This window comes from Geotrypetes seraphini, chromosome 3, assembly GCF_902459505.1.
Source record: "Geotrypetes seraphini chromosome 3, aGeoSer1.1, whole genome shotgun sequence".
Classification (NCBI taxonomy): Eukaryota; Metazoa; Chordata; class Amphibia; order Gymnophiona; family Dermophiidae; genus Geotrypetes; species Geotrypetes seraphini.
Window position 1 is genome coordinate 347,813,659 of NC_047086.1, and position 22,331 is coordinate 347,835,989.

General features: G+C 43.0%; 1 protein-coding gene across 1 annotated transcript in view; it reads right to left on the minus strand.

The window, feature by feature from the left end:
• NEK2 (NIMA related kinase 2) overlaps positions 1-22,331 on the minus strand; it is a 118,836-nt gene that overhangs the window by 23,343 nt on the left and 73,162 nt on the right. Inside the window, exons 5-7 of the mRNA XM_033939813.1 lie at positions 15,392-15,518; positions 11,611-11,830; positions 2,486-2,540 (exon numbers count right to left, since the gene is read on the minus strand). Of these exons, the coding sequence (XP_033795704.1) occupies positions 2,486-2,540; positions 11,611-11,830; positions 15,392-15,518 (402 nt within the window). The remainder of the gene's footprint in view (positions 1-2,485; positions 2,541-11,610; positions 11,831-15,391; positions 15,519-22,331) is intronic.

Genomic DNA, 22,331 nt, shown 5'->3' on the forward strand with positions numbered 1-22,331 from the left:
CTCTTCTCAATGGCACGTCTCGCAGAGCCCTCAACAAGATACAACTAAATCTCCCAACCAGTGTTCCCGCTAAGCTGCGCTGGCCTGCGCTCGCGCACAAAATATTACATCGCAGCGCAAAGTTTCTCTTCACAGCGCACACACGCGTCGCAAAGGTAAGGGGAGGTAAGGTAAGGGGACGCATTGGGGGGATTGCACTTCCCCACAATTGCCATGCTTCGGTTCCTCTTCTTCCTTCCTTCCTCCCCCCCCCCCCGCGGGACCCTGCGGCACCATCAACTCTTACTCCCTCTCATGTCGGCCCTGCAGCTCCAGACTTCCTCGCACCTTCTCCCCTCCCCCTTTGGATCGCTATTATTTTAAATGTTATAGCCGCGGAGCTGTATCCATCAGTGGAGATGTCTAACCTCGGCCTGCCCCGGAACTCTTACTGCAACAGTGACTTCCTGTTCCTGCCTAGACGGGCGGCTGCTGCAGTAAGAGTTCCGGGGCAGGCCGAGGTTAGACATCTCCACTGATGGATACAGCTCCGCGGCTATAACATTTAAAATAATAGCGATCCAAAGGGGGAGGGGAGAAGGTGCGAGGAAGTCTGGAGCTGCAGGGCCGACATTAGAGGGAGTAAGAGTTGATGGTGCCGCAGGGTCCCGCGGGGGGGGGGGGGGGAGGAAGGAAGGAAGAAGAGGAACCGAAGCATGGCAATTGTGGGGAAGTGCAGAGCTGCAGGGAAGAGTGTTGCGGTACCCAGCTGGAGGGAGAAGGAAGATGAGGGAGGGAATTAAAGGAGATGCCAGGGCTTGGAGCATAGGAGGAAGGTATGCCAGTCTAAGGGAAAAGGAAGGGGGAGATGTGAGAGCATGGAGGGGGAGCGAAAGATGGAAGAAAAGGAAAGGAGAGAGATGCCAGAGAATCAGGGAAGGGGAGATACCAGACTATGAGGAGAGGTGTGGGAGAGGGAAGGCGAGGAGAGAGATGCCAGACCAATGGGGTGAAAGGAGAGATGGAAGGGGGAGGCATACAGTTTCTGGAAGGGGCATAGAAGGAGAGAAGATGCCATATAGGGGAAGAGAGACGGCAGACAGTGAATGGAAGGAAGAGAGTTACAAGAAGATGAGGAAAGGAGAAACCACAGAAGACAAAGGTAGAAAAAAATTTATATTTATTTATTGCTTTAGGAGACATGTGTCACTGTTTCTGTGAAGCATTGTATGCAGAGTCCAGCTTCTTGCTGGTTCAATTTAACCTTTGTCTATGTATTTTTATTTTATCCCCCCTTTTACAAAACTGTGAAGCGTTTTTAGCACCAGCCTTGGTGGTAGCAGCTCTGATGCTCAGAATTTTATGAGCATCAGAGCTGTTACCTCCGTAGCTAAAATCCACACTACAGTTTTGTAAAAGAGGGAGGGGTTAGTTTGTGATTACATATTCCTTACTAGGCGAAGGTGTTTTCTGTGTTCTGTGTGTTCGAAAGACATGGTTTTCTGTTAGGATTGACGGTGTAGGATTGATCTGTGCTGGTCTGGCTTGTTTAGTTTTACAATGGGTGTATTGATGTACTGCTCACTGCAATATGTAAGATGCTGCCTTTTCCTAGGTACTCATGTGTGACGTGTGGTTTGTTACTAAAAATCATGTTTTTCTTACAGATGGGGGGGGGGTGCCAAAAAATGATGGGCCCCGGATGTTACATATGCTAGGTACGCCACTGTATGTAAAGATACCAGAAAGCTGGCGTAGCAAAAACTTCTAAGTTTTGAGTATTTAACCCTCCCACAATCTCACGGGCACTCGTTTCAAGTTTATTGAGATTTTGATTTAAACGCAATATCAAATATTTTCAATGCGTATAACAAAAATAAATTTGGGGAAATAAATAAAACCATTTGAACCAGTGTTCCCGCTAAGCTGCGCTGGCGTGCGCTGGCGCACAAAATATTACATCGCAGCGCACACGTTTCTCGTCACAGCGCACGATCGGAAGAGGCGTACGGCAGATGGCAGGGCGGCGAGAGGAGAATCGGGCGAGTTGGCTCATAACTTGCTGGCGCCCGATATTTTTGGCTCACGGTGAAAAAAGTTTGCTCACAACACCCGCCCGCTTAGAGGGAACACTGCTCCCAACCACAAAAAAATCTCCAGTGCAAGTGTTTTTTTCAATCCATGTTAACCTTCCTAGGAGTGAAAACTTGAAATGACCTCCCAGAACCAACTAGAAAGAAGCCTAGCTACACTGTATTCCGGACAAAACTGAAAATCCTTCTCTTTGATACCTGAACTTTACATGAATCTCTCAGTACTCCCTTTCTGTCAGACACTTTCCCTTATTTCTCTTCTTTTCCCCCTACCTTCTGCTCTTTTTCTACCTTCTTTTCGCTGTAAGTCACCTTGAGCCTATATAGGAATGCGCAACGCACAAATAGAAGATTAGATTATAATATATTTAAAGAGTTATAATGTTAAACATAAAATATAAAGATGTTAGTACCTGGAAAGCTTATCTTCTGCCAGTCTCTCTCTAACACAAAGCTCCCGTTCTCTCTCTGTGATGGTTGTGGGGGGTAGGGGAGGGACGAAAAAAAAAAAGTATAAGAACACCAACTATGAACACGCATTGCTCTACAAGGCTGCATTGAATGATAATCATTTTAAAAAATCTGTAACCACAGCCTAATGATTACAGCAGCAGACTGAGAACCAGAAAGACAAGTTCAAATCCCATTGCTACTCATAGTGATGCTGAACAAGTCATTTACCTCCTCATTGAATAACAGGGTGCCTATATTAAAGTGCCTCTTTGCATGTTTAAATTTATAGAATAAGAGTAAGCGTACACTTATGCGTATAAATGGCAGTAGCATGCCTAAGCACTAATTACATGCTAAAATGGATTAGTACATAATCTATTCAGAAAACACGTCATTACCAACTAATATCCTCCCTTAATGCACAAGCTCTCCCTCTATAGAATAACACATTAATCAATTCTTAGAACCTTTCCTATCATACATACTCTGATTCCTATATAAACATTTTCCACACTATCCAATAAACTTCTTATGTCATTATTAGGTAACTTCCAATCTGTAAACCGTATATACTGATATTCTCCACTATATTCTCTTATCACTTGATTCCCTGATATGTAATTTTCATAATTGAATCCTCTACCACACCATGTAATGTACATGAATCACTGTTATGTAATTTATCTAGATAATCTTTATTACGCAATTCTTTTGGTAATGTCCAAATCTCCTATAATTTGTATTCCGCCTTGAACAATATATAATGTATAATGTATTCAAAATTAATTTTCCTATGAACTGTTTTCCTACCTTCTTCTACTCTATGTTTATATCCTAACTAATTTATTTTTCTCAAGTACTTTAGCAAGAATGTGAGCCTTTGGGACAGTCAGGGAACTCTAAGTACTCTCTCTTCATCTTAATTAATCTTACTTATTTCATTTCTTCTGTCTCTACTGTAAACCGCTTAGAACTTCACGGAACAGCGGTATATAAGAAATAAAATTATTATTATTATTATTAGTTGGTGCCAGCAGTTAAGAATGTAACTTATTGAACACTGTAAATTATGCAAGTAAAACATGATATTAGGCACTAATGTTTATGTCATCCATAGACCTGCCATAAATGTTTGTGCCTAAATGTAAGCATACTGATGCAGACTTACACTAGCTTTCTATCAAGAGATATTAGGTTCTTACCTTGATAATATATTTTCCAGTAGATAGGGATGGTATGCTGAACCATAGGGTAGTTCATCTGTGCTCGTGAGCATACTGCAGAAGATGTCAATCACAGCTTGTCAACTCCTCCTTCTATCCAGTCTCTGCTGCCCTCTTCAGTTCGTACCAAAGCCAGCGATAGCTCTACAGAAGATAGGAGAAGGAGGGATATGGGGAACACCCTGAAACCAGGTGTCTATCTGCTCAGATGAATTTAAAACAATCACTGAATGAAAAGTAATGTAGTTAAAATATTAACAAGTCTCAGAGGAACAAGGAATGTAAGAAAAATATAAAGTTTATGGAGCTCAACCATTCCTCCCTTGTAATCATATACACAAACTCTTCATAAAGCAATAGTCCGACTGATTGTAAAATCCTAGCTATGGAGCTGACCATTAAGCTCAAGTCAGAAGGTAGGCACATTAAAAAATTGCAGGGGGGGATGGTATGGGAGTTCAGCATACCATCCTTATCTACTGGAAAAATTATCAAGATAAAAATCTAATCACTTTTTTGAGTGCAATAGGGATGGTATGCTGAACTGTAGGGTTGTGCTTAAGCAGCCCCCAAACAATAGGGTGAGAGAGATGAACCTGCACGTAGTACTGAGGACCCAAAAGCAGCATCCTCAAAGTGCTGCTATGTCCACCCTGTAGAATTTAGTGAAAAGTATGAAGAGAGGACCAGGTAGCTTATTTTCGCAAAAAGCAAATTCGACCACGTCTCACTGCTTTTGTCCAAGCTCCACTGGCTTCCGATAATCTCCAGAGTCCACTTCAAATGTGCCTGCCTCACTTTCAAGATCCTACACGGCATCCTCCTCTAACCCCAATTCCACCAGATCCACCCAAAAACTGAAACTTTCCTTTCCCTTTCCTAAAAGGCGTTTCCCTTGTAGGAGAACTAGGCTCTTCCCTCCCTTTCAGAATCACTGAGCTCTGGAACAACCTTACCTCCTCTTTTAGGAATCTGAGCTCCCTCCAACTCTTCCGTAAACATCTGAAAACCTGGTTATTCTCAAAAATGTAACTCCTCCTCTCTCTCTGGTCATTCTAGTCCTCTAAATTTTTCTCCTCATTTTGCCTCTTCCCTCCACTGGAGTTCCTTTCTACCCTAACTCTTGTTAACCGTGTCGAGCTTTACGAATGTAGAGATGATGCGGTATACAACTAAGGTTTAGATTAGATTAGCCAACCTACAAATCTCCTCAGGAAGAAATAGCCCTTGCTTCCGCCCAAGAGGAGGCTGCCACTCCTGTCAAAACGCACCTTCAATGAGGTGGCTGTTTGCTTCAACCGATGTATGCAGAGGAAATAGCACTACAAATCCAATTGGAAGTGGGTCTGCCTTGCCTTGCCTGATTGGTTAACACAAAATGATCTGAGACGACGAAACTCTTTGGTCACCTCCAGGTAACGTAATAGAACTCTGACATCCAAAACTTTTAAAGACCAAGTGCTGCCTCTTGGACCTTGTGGGGTGAAATGCTGGCAACCTAACCTCTTGGTAGGAAGGATAGAATCGTGTGACAAGTCATTCCTGCTTCCATGATCTTGAGGAACGTGTCTCTGCATGACAAGGCCTGCAATTCTGAGATTCTCTTGGTAGAAGTAATAGCTACCAAAAAGATTGCTTTGACTGTGAGACCCTTGAGGGAGGCTTCCTGTAAGAGCTCATATGGAGCTCTGCTGAGAACCTCAAACTATATAAGGATTCCAGGATGGAAATGGCTCTCAAATCGGGAGCCACAGTCTCAGAGCACCCTTCAAGAACCTATGTCTGGATGGGCTGCTAGAAAAGCTTTCTCCTCTTGGCCCTAGAAGCATGAGAGTCCCGCTACTTAAACTAAGGGATGCCATCGCCAATCCCTTGTCAAGGACCTCTTGGAAGAACACCAGCACCAATGAGACTAGGGCATTGCCCGGCTCTAACTTCTCTAGTGCATCAGCGCTGAAACATTTCCCATGCCTTAACATACGCTGAAACCGTTGTTAGCTTTTTGGACTAGTGCAGCACACTCAAGATTCATAACGTAAGATCAAAGCATCCTGGATCTTCTAAGGCAATTGGCCCCTTTGTGAGCAAGTCTGGATGCACTCTTGAGTCAGACAGTGCTCCTTTTGTAGTTGTACGAGATCAGTGTACCACTGGCGCCTGGGCCAATCTGGCACTGTAAGGACTACTATTCCCATGTGATGTGCTGTTCAGTGGATCACCCGGCCTATAATGGGCCAGGGGGGGAAACATGTACAGGAGCCCAGTCTCTGGCGTCTAGCCCTGCACCTCCTGGTTGGTATCTCTGGCTGAAGAACCACTTCACCTTTTTGTTCTTTGCAGTTGCTATGAGGTTAAACATCAGACGACCCCATCTTCTCACAATGGCCTTGGAACGCTTTCAGGGTCAACGACCACTCTCCTGGATCTAAAGTCTGTCTGCTGAGATAATCTGCTTGAACATTGTCTACTCCGGCCATGTGCATCACAGATCGCCTGCAGGTGTGTTTCTGCCCAACATAATGCTTTTGCCTCATGCTGGAGTGGAGTGCTTTTAGTGCCTCTTTGCCTATTGACATAGGCCACTGAAGTGGTGTTGTCAGAGAATACTGTCTGCTTTGCCCTCCAGCAAAGACTGCAGTTGGTGCAGTGCCAGATAAACTGCTTGTAGTTCCAGTCTGTTGATAAATCACTTCCACAGTTGTTCTTGAACTGGATGAGCATTGCAATGCACCCTCCCAGCTGAACAAGTTTGTATCCCTCATCAGGACGACCCATGAATTGATCCGGAGTATGATTTCCTTCGCCAGAGACTGTGTGTGGAGCCACCAGCTCATTCTGTGTCTTACTGCCACCATCCAGCGGAGTGGAACTTACAGGGAGTTTCTCCAAGGCAACCAGTGAAACAAGGCATCCTGGAGGGGACACATGTGCCTTTGTCCAGGGAACCACCTTTATCTTGGCCAACTTTGACCCAAGGAAGGTAATGCCACGCAGTTCATGCTGGCTTGGCCAACAGGTCAGTAATTTGACCATGAAGCTTCTATTTGCATGCTTCTGAAGAAATACTTGGCCTTCACCCTTGTTGAATAAGAATCCCAAATATTCCAGGGACTGTGTCAAATCCAGGTGGCTCTTTCTAAAGTTTGCAATCCATCCCAGACTCTGCAGCATCTCCACAACTGCCATTACCATCTCCTTCCGCTTGGGATGGTGCTCTGATGAGCTAATTGTCCAAGTACAGGTGCACCTGCCAACCCCATTCTGAAGACATGAATGGCCACCATCATCATAACCTTGGTGAAAGTTCAGGGAAGCCGTTGCAAGCCCAAAGGGAAGCGCTGATATTTAGTAGTGATTCTCAAACACATGGAATCTCTATATTTAGTCACTCATAAAGAATCTATTCAAAGTTCATACTATTTTCAATAACAGAACAATATGAAATTAAAGTGACTACAATGGATATATTTAAAATAATTTAACCAATCTTGAAGATCCTTCTCCTGGAAACCACAAAATATAAATATACCAAATACACAGTAAAAAGCAGTACATATTTAAGAATAAATAATAAAAATTTATACTACTACTTAGAATAAGACCTTTAAATCTCCTTCCTCTTTGAATAAGCTTTAACCCCATACAATTAATGCTCTCCCAACATATACCATAACAGTCATGTTGTAAACATCTCTAAAACTCCTCAATCAACCCAGGATACCGGCATCATATTAATCAAGCATTAGGTATTGGGTGGGTTTCAAATATATGATCTTATAATGAATAGAGGGATTTGAGGGAGGGTGGGATGAGGGTTACATTTTTAAATATAAGGTATAATGATAAGATGTTCAAGAGCTCAAACTAATTGTGTTTATTATGAATATTTGTACACTTGATGAAAGTTTTAAAATGAATAAAGAATTAAAAAAAACAACAAAAAAAAAACCACATAGAATCTCAGGAACTTTCAGTGTTCTGGGAAGATTAGAATATGAAAGTAAGCTTCTGTCAAATCTAAGAAACTCTCCTGGGTCTAGCGCTGTGATGACAGACCGAATAGTCTCCATCCGGAACCAGGAACTCTCAGGGTTGTGTTGACATATTTGAGATCCAGGATGGGCCTCCACTCCTCAGAGCTTTTCTTGGGCACAACAAAGTACAGTATATGGAGCCCAAGTCTTTCAGAGGGACTGGGTCTATGGCCTGAATATCTAGCAACCTTCATAATGTTGCTTGGACCCTTTTTGCTTTCTCTAGCAGACCTGACAGCAAATCCATGAACCAATTGGAGAAAGGGTCCACAAACTATCTTGTACCTCTCTCTAATAATCTCCAGGACCCAGAGGTCAGATGTCATCCATTCCCAAGCCTCCAGATAGTCCAAGACTCGACCTCCAATCTTCAGAAGAACAGCTTGAGGCCTGGCATCACTATGGTTTTTTTGGATGGCACTTTTTTATTGGACTAACAATGTAGTTTATGATTAAGCTTTCGTAACCCCTTCTTCCTCAGATCAGAATGTTTTGGTTTCTGGAAAATTTCTGTCTAGACTTTTGAAAGGTTCTAGAGATCAAAGAGGATGCAAAGCCAATCGCTCTCGCCCCCCTTCACATGCTGCACAGCACATGGCACAAAGGTATTCTTTGGGTGTCTATTCAGCACAAACCTTGCACGAAATAAGGTCAAAAGAGCCCGAGCATTCCTTCCCTGTAGTGCTGCCCGATTCAGGAAAAAAAATTTCGATTCAGCCTACTGAATTGGTTTTTTGATTCAATTTTTCTGCCCAATTGGGTGTTTTTTTCAAACATCCTGGTGGGTTTATTTTATAGCCTCTTCACCCCCTTTGCCTTCTCCTAACCACACTGGCGCTGTGGTGTAAACAAAGTAAACAAACAAAAAACACTTTCCCTCTCTCTCTTAAATCCTAGCCCACGTTTGCGTTCCAACACCAGCTTTGGCAGGATACACGTTTCAAATCTGACATATTGTAATCACAAAATGGAAAATAAAATTAGTTTTTCTACCTTTTGTTGTCTGGTCATTATTCAAATCTTGTTGGTCCCAGGCTCTGGTTGTCTTCTGATAACTTGCTTGTCAGAGTCTCCTTCTTTCTCCCTGCTAACCATCCATCTTTCATCTCTGTCCTCCCCTTCCGTTTTCCTTCCCTCCTCCGGAGGTCTGGCATCTTTCCTTTTCTTCATCTCCATCCACGGATCCACCTTTTCTTAAACACCCTTTCATCCAGCATCTTTCCCTCCTTCCCCACCACCCCAGGGTCCACCATCTTTTCTTTTCTTTTCCCAACTACTCTCCTATCCAGTATCTCTATCCCTCCCTCCACACCATCCCTTGTGTCCAACTTATCTCCCTTTCTGTTCCTTCCCTCCCAAAATCCCATTGTCCATCATCTCTCTCCCTCTCCTCTATTTTTAGACCCATTATTTCTTCCCCCCCAGTCTTGCATATGCACGTCTCTTTGAACCCCCCCTTCACTCCCTCCGTGTACTTCTACACCAGGGCCCCCCTCCCCTGAAGGTCTGTCCCCCCGAAAGCCTGCACCTCCCCCTTGAAGGCCTGTACCCCCATCCCTGCAGGCCTGTCCCCCCTTGAAGGCCTGTCTGTTCCCCCTGAAGGCCTATGCCACCATCCCTGGCCTGTCCCCTCTTTGAAGGTCTGCACCCCCCCCCTTAAAGGTCTGCACCCCCCCTTAAAGGTCTGCACCCCCCCCTTAAAGGTCTGTACCCCCCCCTTAAAGGCCTGCATCCCCTTTAAAGGCCTGCACCCTCTTTAAAGGCCTGCACCCTCCCCCAAGGCCTGTCCCACCCCCTGAAAGACTGACCCCCTGAAGGCCTTTGCCACCATCCCTGGCCTGTCCTCCCTTTGAAGGCCTGTTCCCCCCTTGAAGACCTGCACCCCCCCAAGGCCTGTCCCACCCCCTGAAGGACTGCCCCCCGAAAAACTGCGCACACACCCCCAGGAAGGCCTCTGTGTTGCTCCTGGCCTCCCCGAACCGTTTACTTTATTGCTGGAGCCTGCAGCCGAAGATCGCAGTTACAGCGTCTTTGTGCTCTGATCTGTTCACTCCACTGCGATCTTGCCTCTGATGTCAGAGGAAGGGTGGGACCGCAGCAGAGGAAACAGCTCAGAGCACAGACGCTGTAACCGCGATCTTCGGCTGCAGGCTCCAGCAATAAGATAAACGGTTCAGGGAGGCCAGGAGCAACACAGAGGCCTTCCCGGTGAGGGGCGCAGTCTTTCGTGGGGGGGGGGCAGTCCTTCAGGGGGGGGGCAGTCTTTCGGGGAGGCAAGGAGGGAAGCAGGAATGCAGCACTTCCCGACTGACCCTCCCTCCTCGCCCTCTAAAACAGGTGTGGCAGCGGCCAGCAAGAGCAGCTGCTCGCTCCTGCTTTAGGGGGCGAGGGGAGAGGGTCCGAATCGGGAAGCCGATTTTTTTAAAATTTAAATAGATTCGAATCGATTCACCCAAAGTGAATCGGTGAACTGATTTGAATCGTGAATCGGGCAGCACTACTTCCCTGCCAGTTTTAAGGCAAAACAAGATATTTGGAGCTTCTGGAGAACTCTGAAAAAAAATATTGGGAAATCCAAGATGGCCACTGCAGCAACATTTTGGCAGCATAAACGGCTCAAACACTAAAAAAAAAATGAAACAAGTAGCGATTTTAGGATTTTGAAGGTGGGGGAACATCAGGGTACAGGTAGAAACCTCTAAAAACAACATTTACAGAACCCTCTGATCTTCCTTATAGGCAGTAACCGCCTTACTCACTGTGACCTGTGCTGGTAATGTGCTGCAGCTTGCCTCAGCTCCTTAGGTAGCTGGATATGGGAGAAAAATTCACTGCCTCATTAGGGAATAACCTTCCAGCGCTTAATCTTCAGGCTGCCAGACCGGTGTATGGCAGCCTCCAACTCCCACTGACACAAAATGGGGGAGGTGAAATGCAGCCCGCACCCTGTGAAACCCTGATGAGCCCTCTATAGATGCCTAACAGCCTGCGTTCAAGCCCCTGCAATGCAGTAGGAGAGCAATGCCACCAGGGGAACAGCCCCAAGCTCCAAAAAGGCTTCTGCAGGCTGTCCACAAGGGATTGGTCAATCAGCTGCAGACCTCAGTCTGCTTCTCCTCCACGCAGGCAGAGCTGGACCCTCGACCAGGAGAGCTCTCAGTATCGAAAGAGGAAAAATATACAAAAATACCAAAGAAAAGTAAAGAAATAAGCAGAACAGAGCAGAAAAATCTGTTCCTCTCCACTTAGATAGACTTATCAAAAGGGATCTCCAATTTCATGAAAAAGACATCTAGAACAAAAAACCGCTAAACTATTTGTAAAAAAAATTATATATAACCGCTAAACTATTGTAAATAAAAAAAAAAATATTATATATATAAACCAAGCAAATCAGAAGACAGCTCTCATGCTTATCTGCAGAAAGAGAAACTGAAGGGGCAGTAGACTCCTGGGAGAAGGAGGTTTTCAAAAGCTGTGATTGACATCTTTCTGCAGTATGCTTGAGAGAACGAACAGAGTACCCAAAGCTAAGGCTCAGCATACCATTCCTATTGCATTGGAAACACCTCTGCACAGTTCGTTTGCAGAAGGAAAAACTGAAGGGGGCACTCCACTCCACTGGGAATGAGGGAGGTGCTGAAAGCTGCAAGTGACACACTTCTGTAAAGCCGGTTCATGGCTGGGGATTGATCACCTAACGTACAGGCTCCTGTGTTTATGTAACAAAAAAACTAGTTACTTTTCTTTTATTTCATTACAATTTTGGTTGAAGTGTTCACAGGCTAGTTCCATTATCTGGTATTTTCTATATTAATTTTTACTTACGCTCTAATCTCTCTTCCCTGCTTTTCAGGGCTCTCTCCCGCTCTTGAAGCTGCTGTTCTTTCAGCTTAAGCTCAACTGCTACAGAATCTGAATGTTGGAGATGCTCTGGTTCAGAGATCCTTCGTATTTTCTTTTCTGAAAATTTCCTTTGCTCTTCTGTAACCCAGTTTGCTATTACCGAATGTTGCAGAATGTCTTCTACAGATGGCCTTAAATAATCCTGAAAAGGAAATAACAAAAGTTATATAAAATCTTTCAGAAATAAATGAAACAAGTTTATACCTTCTTTTTTGCTCTCCTCTCCCAGATACTCTACTTTAATTTATACCTATAAGAAGGATGAAGACTTAGAATCATATTAAATTCAGCAGCGAGGAAAGGTCTTCATGGCTAGCAAGGTTGGCACCTAATCTCAATGTCAGTGGCTCAATTTAATACTGTGTAATTACTGGGCTGTAATAAGAAAGGCCATGTGTTGAAATTTGATTATATATTGACTAGATACACAGCTATACCAATTTTATAGAGCAATAGTTTGCTTAAAATTTGTCTGTATCTTTTGGCAGAAGCAGGACTAGGGCTATTGGCTAAATAAATTGTGGTTTGTTTTTTAAATCTTCAGTACTTAGCAGTGTAGTCCCATGGTCCTCAGAGGACTGGCTGGTTTGGAGGCTTCAACAGAGGCACATGCCACGCCAACAAAATGTACACAAATGAGCCATAAGCCAACAAAGCAAACAGGCCCAAATTGTCTAAATTGCATGCCTCTATATAGGAAAATCTAGCAGAACAGTCATTGGATTCAGCACACTTCTTCCATCTCAATACGGCCGGTAATATACTTAAACGTCTCTATCATGTCTCCTCTCTCCCTACGTTCCTCGAGTGAGTACAGCAGCAAATTCTTCAGCCTTTCCTTGTACGATAGATCCTTGAGCCCCGAGACCATCCTGGTGGCCATCCATTGCACCGACTCTACTCTCAGAACATCTTTTCGGTAGTGTGGCCTCCAGAATTGCACACAATATTCCAAATGAGGTCTCACCATGGTTCTGTATAATGGCATTATGACTTCAGGCTTCCGGCTGACGAAACTCCTGCGGATGCAACCTAACAACTGTCTTGCCTTAGATGAAGCCTTCTCCACATGATCAGCAGTTTTCATGTCTGCGCTGATAATCACTCCCAAGTCTCGTTTTGTTGAAGTTCTAGCTAAGGTCTCACCATTCAAGGTTTAAGTTCTGCACGGATTTCTGCTGCCGAGGTGCATGATCTTGCATTTCTTAACGTTGAAGCCCAGCTGCCAGGTCGAGGACCAAAAGACCTGCACCTCGGCAGCAGAAATCCGTGCAGAACTTACACTTTGAATGGTGAGACCTTAGCTAGAACTTCAACAGAACGAGACTTGGGAGTGATCATCAGCGCAGACATGAAAACTGCTGATCATGTGGAGAAGGCTTCATCTAAGGCAAGACAGTTGTTAGGTTGCATCTGCAGGAGTTTCGTCAGCTGGAAGCCTGAAGTCATAATGCCATTATACAGAACCATGGTGAGACCTCATTTGGAATATTGTGTGCAATTCTGGAGGACACACTACCGAAAAGATGTGCTGAGAATAGAGTCGGTGCAACGGATGGCCACCAGGATGGTCTCGGGGCTCAAGGATCTATCATATGAGGAAAGGCTGAAAAATTTGCGGCTGTACTCACTCGAGGAACATAGGGAGAGAGGAGACATGATCAAGACGTTTAAGTATATTACCGGCCGTATCGAGATGGAAGAAGAGATTCTCTTTCTCAAAGGACCCTCAGCCACAAGAGGGCATCCGCTCAAACTCAGGGGCAGGAAATTTCATGGCGACACCAGGAAATATTTCTTCACCGAGAGAGTGGTTGATCCTTGGAACAAGCTCCCGGTACAGGTGATCGAGCAAACAGCGTGCAAGAATTTAAGAGCAAATGGGATGCCCATGTGGGATCTCTTAGAGGGTTAAGCCAAGGGAACCTGTCACCAGGAGTGGGATCCCTAGGATAGTAGACTTGGGGGTGGGTCAGTAGAGTGGGCAGACCTGATGGGCTATGGCCCTTATCTGCAGTCATCTTCTATGTTTCTACAACAGAACTATACAGGAGGAGCATGGCTCTTATGAAAGTCTTTCCATAAAAATTTCAAGAAGTCTGAGAAAAGACTGCAGGGCATCTGCGTCCTTACAAGTGAACAGTTGCTATTCCAGGTCCCAAAAAGAGAAAAGTATGCTCATCAGGTGGATAGCGTAGTTGGTTTTAAGAAAGGTTTGGACAATTTCCTGGAGGAAAAGTCCACAGTCTGTTATTGAGAAAGACATGGGGGAAGCCACTGCTTGCCCTGGATCGGTAGCATGGAATATTGCTACTCCTTGGGTTTTGGCCAGGTACTAGTGACTGGCTGGACCATTGGTCTGACCCAGTAAGGCTATTCTTATCTTCTTATGTGGCGCAAGAATGCTTCTGAGGCACAGAATTTGCACAATCCTGGCATGAACCTCCATCCCAACCAGTTTTGAGGCAAAAATTGTAGCTTTGGAAGTGCAGGAAACTTTAGAAAAAAAATAAAACCCATTAAAAATCCAATATGGCCACCAAGATTTTCGCACCTAAAAACACACAAAAAACCCATCAAATTTAGGATTTTTGAGGAAGGGGAATTAGAGGAACATGCAGGCAGGGCAGGATTAACCAAAAGGCCAAGTAGGCACGTGCCTAGGGCCCGATGAAGGAGGGCATCGATTGCTAATGCAAGCCTTCCCCCCGATCGGCAATGCAGGCCCCCCCCATCGACGGAAAGTAAGACAAGCAAGCAACGCAGGTAAGAAAGGCAACAGGAACTGTAATTGTGCAAGCGGTGCTGCTTGCCCAAAGCTTCCCTCTGACGCAGCTTCCTGTTTTCGCCTGGGCGCATGGTGGGGTGGGGCGGGGCCCTAACGAATTAATCCTGCCCTGCATGCAGGAACCCTCTATAACCTGATTTTCAGACCCCCCCTCCAGATTCACCTCACAAGCTTTAACAGCCTTATTCACTGTGACCTGCGCTGGCAATGTGTTGCAGCCTGCCTCAGCTCTTTACAGTAGCTGGAAAGGAGAAGAATTACTGCCTCATGTTGAAAATGCTTCTTCAACACTGATCTTCAGGCTGCCAGTCAGACAGTGTCTGATCACGCACCCCACCTCCTCAGACTGATGGATATGCTACTAGAAGGGGGAACGTCAAAACTGCAGCCAGCACATTGCAAAACACAGCTGAGCCTCCTATGGATGCCTAACAGCCTGCGCTAAAAACCCCTGCTAAGCTGTAGGTGAAAGACAGTAAATGGGGTTGGCCCCAAGCTTCAAAAAGACTTGTGCAGGCTGACTAACAGGTACCACCAGGAATCAGCTTGTCAGCTGCGGACCTCAGTCTGCTTTTTCTCTACACAGGCAGAGTCAATATCAAAGTAGAAAGCTCCGAGCACTGAAAACTCCAAATGAAAGTTGAAAACTCAGAATAAAATAAGAAAAAGGGGAGAGCAGAACAGAAACACTCCTTCCAGCTTGCGTGCAGAAGAGAAAAACTGCAGGTGGCAGTAGAGCTCCAGATGAAATAGGAGGATCACAGAAAAAATTTTGGAGTGGATTCTTTCTGCATATGGCTTGCAGCCATGGGGAGATAACCCACTTTTGCAGAATGACACACCTACTGCACTGGAAATATTTTTATTACACATATACTTAAAAGTGTAAAACTAAAAGAGTATTGATACTATTACCTTTATATTTAGCATCTTTGTAATAACTGCATTCAACTCATCCGAGTAGCGATATGGTATTCGCCTGAACTTTCCTTCCTTTATCTTTTCTGCCAGGTCTTTCTGGTTAAGAGCAGTAAAAGGAGGCCTAAAGAAAACAGAAGTAAATGTTTTCCTATATAAACTAGATCTAGATCACTTATGAGAAAGACTGTTTAGCATTAACACATTCCTAGCAGTACCTTCCTAAAGCCCAAACATAAGCTGGAGTCCTGATGCTACTTAACCTCCCAGGGATAGGTTTAGGGGAAATCCACTGCTTATCTTATATTAGAACTCTTTTCTCTCTCCAGATTTTCATAAATCAATGAAAACAATGCTTTCAACAGTTTTGGGAAAATGGTACTAAGGAGTGTTAATTGTCTTGTTTAGTAATTCACATGTTAATTAACTGATTTCCCTGTTTATTGAAGTCTTGTGTACACTGAGTTGAGCCCCTACTTCAGGAGATGATACGGCATATAAATCTAAGGCTTAGATCAGTGTTTCTCAACTCAGCTCCCGAGTACCCCCTTGCCAGTCAGGTTTTCAGGATATCCACAATGAATATGCATGAGATTGATTTGCATATACTACCTCCATTATATGCAAATTTCTTTCATGAATATTCATTGTGGATATCGTGAAAACCTGACTGGCAAGGGGATATACCAGAACCAAGTTGAGAACCACTGGCTTAGATTAGCTTTTGTTCCAAGAATTTGCCCTAACCAAAAAAAAAAAAAAAAAGACACTGAGTGGAAAAAAATATTTTCTATTTATTTTAAATGTTCCATTTAAGTTTCATGGAGCAACTCCTCTTCTACGTACTTTGATAAAAAGAATCAATTCAGCTTTTCCATTTCACTCCATTCAGGATTCTATAGATCTCTATTGCATCTCCACTCAGTTTCTTGTATACCATTTGCTAGGGCAATGTGTTTGTTCCTGGAGGGCTCATAGTCAGTTTGTACCGGAGATAATATAGGGTTAAGCGACTTGCCCAAGATCACAAGGAGTTGCAGTGGAGTTCCCTGGTTTTCAACCTACTGCTCTATTAAAATTATTCTTCCACTCCATGAAAGCTGAACTCAGAAGCAGCCAGAAGCTTTTCATATGTAACAAGGGTTGCCTCTCCATTATGAATTGTTTATGAATTGTCTGATATGTTGAGAGAGACAAGTGTCCTAGATGGAGACAAAGACTGACAGAATTCAAAAAGGAGTGGGATGAACAGAAAGGATCTCTAATTAGAAAATTTATGGTATATAAGCAAAACTATCTACAGCTTCTTCCTCCATGGTCAGATATGAAGGGCTGATATCACCTGGCAACTCTTCTTCAAAAATAACCTTGACCACCAAGGAATGGTTTTCCTCAGGAGGTAACTCCCCCATCTTTTGTTGTTGTTTTTTTTTTGGGGGGGGTCGGTTTGTTGGCAGGGATGCCCATAATCAGGAAGTAGAAGCAAGGAGATCTTGGATTCACTACAGAAAGAATTGTTCTAGCAGTTGATAATCTAACCCATGTGGGATAGAACTATTCTAGATCTGGTGCTTACAAATGGGGAAAGTGTTTCTGATGTTATAGTGGGCAATCATTTAGCATTAAGTGATCACCCAATGGTGTGGTTCAACTTCAATATTAAGATGCAGGAGGAGAGAACTTATTAAAAAGTTTGAAGGTTCTAGACTTCAAAACAACCAACTGCTTTACTGGGGGAATACATCAAGGAGGAGTTAGTTGAATGGAAACAGCTGAAAGAAGTAGAACAGCAGTGGGCAAAACTAAGAAAGATAATTTAAAAGGCAACAAATCCTTATTGTTAATGTTAGAAGTACATAAAGGTAAAAGCCACTTTGGTTCTCAAATGTAGTAGCTGAAAAGGTAGGAAAAAAAAGGTTAGCTTTCATAAATTACAAGATGTTGCAGGAAAAGAAGACAGGCAAAAATATGTAGGAAAGCTAATAGAAGCTGGAAAAAAGGTCAGACAAGCAGATGCAAATGGAAGACAAAAGATAGCCAATATGGTAAAACTGGAGGACAAGACTTTTTAAATAAGAGAAAGTGTCAAAATGACATCATGAGGCACAAGGGTGAAAAAAGGACAAATATGCAGAAACTGATAAGGATAAGGTTGAACTGTTTGACAATTATTTCTGTTCTATTTTCATGAATGAAAGACCAGGTGTAGGACCACAAAAAAACACAAATGGGAATGGAGTGTGATACACTAAGAGAGATTCTCAGAAGGCTGTTTGTGAGGAGCTAGCTAAATTAAAAATAGACAAAGTGATGGGGCCTGATGGGATACATCTTATGGCAGCTCCATTGTCTCATCTCTTCAATGCTTCTTTCGAGCCTGGAGTGATCCTGAAGGACTGGAGAAGGGTGGATGTAGTCCCTCTGCACAAGAGCAAAAGTATGGAGGAGTTAGTCTGACCTCTGTTGCGAGTAAACTAATGGAAACAGCATGGTTTTATGAGAGGCAGGTCTTGTCAGACAATTATGATTTATTTCTTTGACTGGGTGATCAAACAGTTGGATATGGGAGGAACACTAAATATGGTGTACTTTGATTTTAGCAAAGCCTTTGACACAGTTCCACATAGGCAGTTGATAAACTGAGTGCCCTTGGTATGGGCCCTAAAGTGACAGACAGGATGAAAAACTAACTGGAAGGAGACAGAGGTTAGTGGTAAACGGAGTTTGCTCAGAGGAAAAGGATGTTAATGGAGTACTGCAAGGATCTTCCTTGGGCCAACTTAACATCTTTGTGAGTGATATTGCAGAATGTCCATTTGGTACAGTTTGTCTTTTTGCAGCCGATACCAAACTGTAATGGGGTAGACACTCCGGAGGGTGTGGATAATATGAGATGGGATTTAGTGAAGCTTGAAGAGTGGTCAATTGGCAACTAAGATTTAAAGCTAAAAAATCATATACTTGGGCTGCAAAAATCCAAGAGAACAATATAGTATATAGGGAGCAAAGTACTTCTGGGTATGAAAGAAAAGCATGACTTGGGAGTGATTGCATCCGATGATCTTAAGGAGGCAAAACAGGTAGAAAAGGCAACAATCAAAGAAAAGAGGATGTGTGGGTGTATAAAGAGAGGAATGGCCAGTAGGAAAAGAGGTGATAGTGCCATTGTATAAGTCGCTGAAGAGACCCCATTTGGAATACTGTGTGCAATTCTGGAGATTGCACTAAAAAAAAAAAAGATATAAATAGGACAGAGTCAATCCAAAGGGCTGCTACAAAACTGGTTAGTGGTCTGTCAAAGTGTATGAGAACAGACTTATAGACCTCATTATGTAAACTCTGGTAGAAAGGCTGGAGAGAGGGGATATAATAAGAGAGACACTTAAAATATTTCCATAGCATTAATATACAGGAAGCGAGTCTTTCAAATGAAGGAAAACTCCAGAATGAGAGGTCCAGGATGAAGTTAAGAGGTGATAGATTATTCATGAGCCTAAAGAAATATTTTTACTCTTTTTTTTTTTTTTAACAGAAAAGGGTGGTACATGCATGGAACATTGTGTGTCTGAATTCAAGAAAGCATGGGATCTCCTAGGAGATGAGGAGATAGTGGATGAGCCATTTGGCATTTACCTGCCATCATGTTTCTATGTTTCATTCGGATTGTTAGTAACAAATAAGCTTAGATGTCTGAAGTCTTGTGACTTGTATGCAAGGCTTAGAATTCCTAAGTTTTGTTATCTAAAAATCACCCCTCTCAAAATGTCCTCCAATGTGGATGGAGGCAAGATTAGTGGCAACTATATTTGAACATTTGATCAGTAGCCCAGTCTACTTGTCAGTTCAAGCAAAAGTTCTAAGGCTCGACTCCACACCACAATGACTGTATAGCCTGCCTAAGCTGACCAGAACACAATCCCTAAACTTGATAAACCTGGGGGCCTCTGCTCCAGAGGGAAGGGTAGAGTTTCACCAACTTTAGCAACCAAACAACAGCAACCTGCCTCAGGACATGTGGTATTTTGGCAGGCCAACAGTAAAATGGTCAGCTCCTCAGCTGTGACTGAAATTGGGAACACCAACTTTACCTCACTGACAACCCACAAGTCTGAAGCTATTTTCCATGAGAGATGCTTTGGTTAATGGCTCAAAAGAAAGCTTCCATGAGTAGATCAAGGTTGACACAGTTTTCACTTTAGTGTTAGTTTTAATACGAGACCTTGCATTCTATCAAAATTCACATGAACCTGAATATAAAGGAGATATATGGATCCCACTTCTTTTGCTGATATTCTTGTGACTTAAGGCACATTCCTTCACCCTTCATTGCCTCAGGTACAAGCTTAGATTGCAAAGTGTAGAATTTACCTATTACACCCGAAACAAAAAAAAAATGCACCTCTAGTTTTGATTTGGGAAGACAAATTAAAACCTAAAACAATCAGCTTTCAAAGTGGCATCAGGGTGGAAATATTCATCAGGTTATCAAGTATTTAGCATTCTAACATTTAGAATTTTCATTTTCTGAAATAGTGTTCTGAAAAGTTTTAGAAACTAAGTGCTTACTATCAGGACAACTTTGTTTAAATTCTAATCCATCTGGTTTAATGTGATGCTTCTCAACCCTCTCCTAAAAGTACACCTAGCCAGTCCAGTTTTAAGAATACTTCAATGAATGTGTATGCAGTGGCGTACCTAGGGTATGTGGCACCCGGGGCCCATCATTTTTTGACACCCCCCCCCTATGTAAAAAAATATTTTTTGTAATGACCATGAAACAGAATAAATGGTCAGAATAGAAACAGGCAGTGAAAATTTTCTTATATTCCAAACATAACATAACATAAATTATGTCTGAATTGTCATGACATCAGAAGTACATATGGAGTAGTTGCAGGTGATGCTTGGGACAGTTCTGATTGTGTTAGTTCGGTTTTATGTGTTTTTTGAATAGAAGGGTTTTTATTTCTTTTTGAAGGTTTTGCAGTCTGTGGTTGATGTCAATTGGTTGTAGAGTTGGGGGTCGAGTGTTGCAGCTCGAATGGCTAGGAGGTTGTCGAACAGTTTTTTTCTTTTGACGTTTTTGGTTGGAGGGTGTGTGAATGGTGTGTGAGTTCTCCTATGTCTGGTTGAGGTGGATTGAATTATTTAGCTGAAGAAATTAGTTACCCCCTCATCCCACACACATTAATTCTCTTCCATTTTTGTTCCCATTATAAAAAACACTGATAAGTTCCCAGAAAAAAAATACATTAAAATAAGAAGTGAAAACAAAGGCCCCTACAGATGAGAACATAACATAAGAATAGCCTAACTGGGTCAGACCAATGGTCCATCATGCCCAGTAGCCCATTCTCATGGTAGCCAATCCAGGACACTAATACCTGGTCAAAACCCAAAGAGTAGCAACATTCCATGCTACCGATCCAGGGCAAGCAGACACTTCCCTCATGTCTTAATAACAGATTATGGACTTTTCCTCCAGGAATTTGTCCAAATCTTTCTTAAAACCAGCTACCCTATCTGCTTTTACCATAACTTCTGGCCACTTCATTTTTAAGTTTAGATCTTTCCTTTCAAACAGAGATCTTGCTAGATGTCAAATACAGCACAAGGTAACTTTACATGGACTTAGCTGTGCAGGAAATGTGAATCTCCTCATACACCCACCATATAGTACAAAAATGTGCAAAGGTCTGTTTTTTTCTTTTGATCACTACATAGCCTAATGCCACACAAGCAGCGCTGTTACAAACATATTCTGTAGGTCAATGCTAAGGATAACAAAGTTTCCTTCCTTGGACCAGAAGGAGATAAACCACTGGAAGAGATCCCAAAACAACACCCAAAGACCCACTCAGTGTGTGAACCAGTTGAGTGGAGTGGACTAACTGGGGGGTGGAAATGGGCCCGGAGTTTGCTCAGCAGAATTTCCCAGACCACCTCTTCCTCTCAACACATTGACACGCTGCCACCATCACCACTAGGAACACCTCACTGGGTAGGCCAGCTATGCTATAAACTTTATAAAACACATTATTATATTTTCTTATAAAGCACATATTTTAACTGAACTCTCTGACATCCTCAGCCTTTCCATTCACAAAAATAGAAGGAAGAAAAGTTCCCATTTCCTGCTGTCTCATGTCCCCGGCCTATACAATATTTTTTTTCTGCAGACCCTTTAAAAGTCTGACCAAATCCTCGTTTCACTTGCATTATAAAGTACTGATATATAGTATACTTTATAATGCAAGTGAAACGAGGATTTGGTCAGACTTTTAAAGGGTCTGCAGAAAAAAAATATTGTATAGGCCGGGGACATGAGACAGCAGGAAATGGGAACTTTTCTTCCTTCTATTTTTGTGAATGGAAAGGCTGAGGATGTCAGAGAGTTCAGTTAAAATATGTGCTTTATAAGAAAATATAATAATGTGTTTTATAAAGTTTATAGCATCTCTTCCCAATCCCAGGTCCTAAAGTCCAAGACAGTAGCGCAAACTAATGCTGCCAGATACAGGAAAAAAAATTTTGATTCGATTCAGCCCTATTGAATTGGTTTTTCAATTCGATTTTCCTGCCCAGTTGGGTGATTTTTTTCAAAACTCCTGGTGGGTTTTATAGCTTTTTCACCCCCTTTGGCTTCTCCTAACCACACTGGCGCTGTGGTGTAAATAAAATAAAGAAACAAAAAGGACTTTTCCTCTCTCTGTTAAATCCTAGCTCACGTTTGCAGTCCAACACCAGCTCTGGCAGGATACACATTTCAAATCTGACATATTATAATCACAAAACAGAAAATAAAATTAATTTTTCTACCTTTTGTTGTCTGGTTATATTTCAAATCTTGTTGGTCCAAGGCTCTGGTTTTCTTCTGATAACTTGCTTGCCAGGGTCTCCTTCTTTCTGCATGCTAACCATCCATCTGCCAACTCTG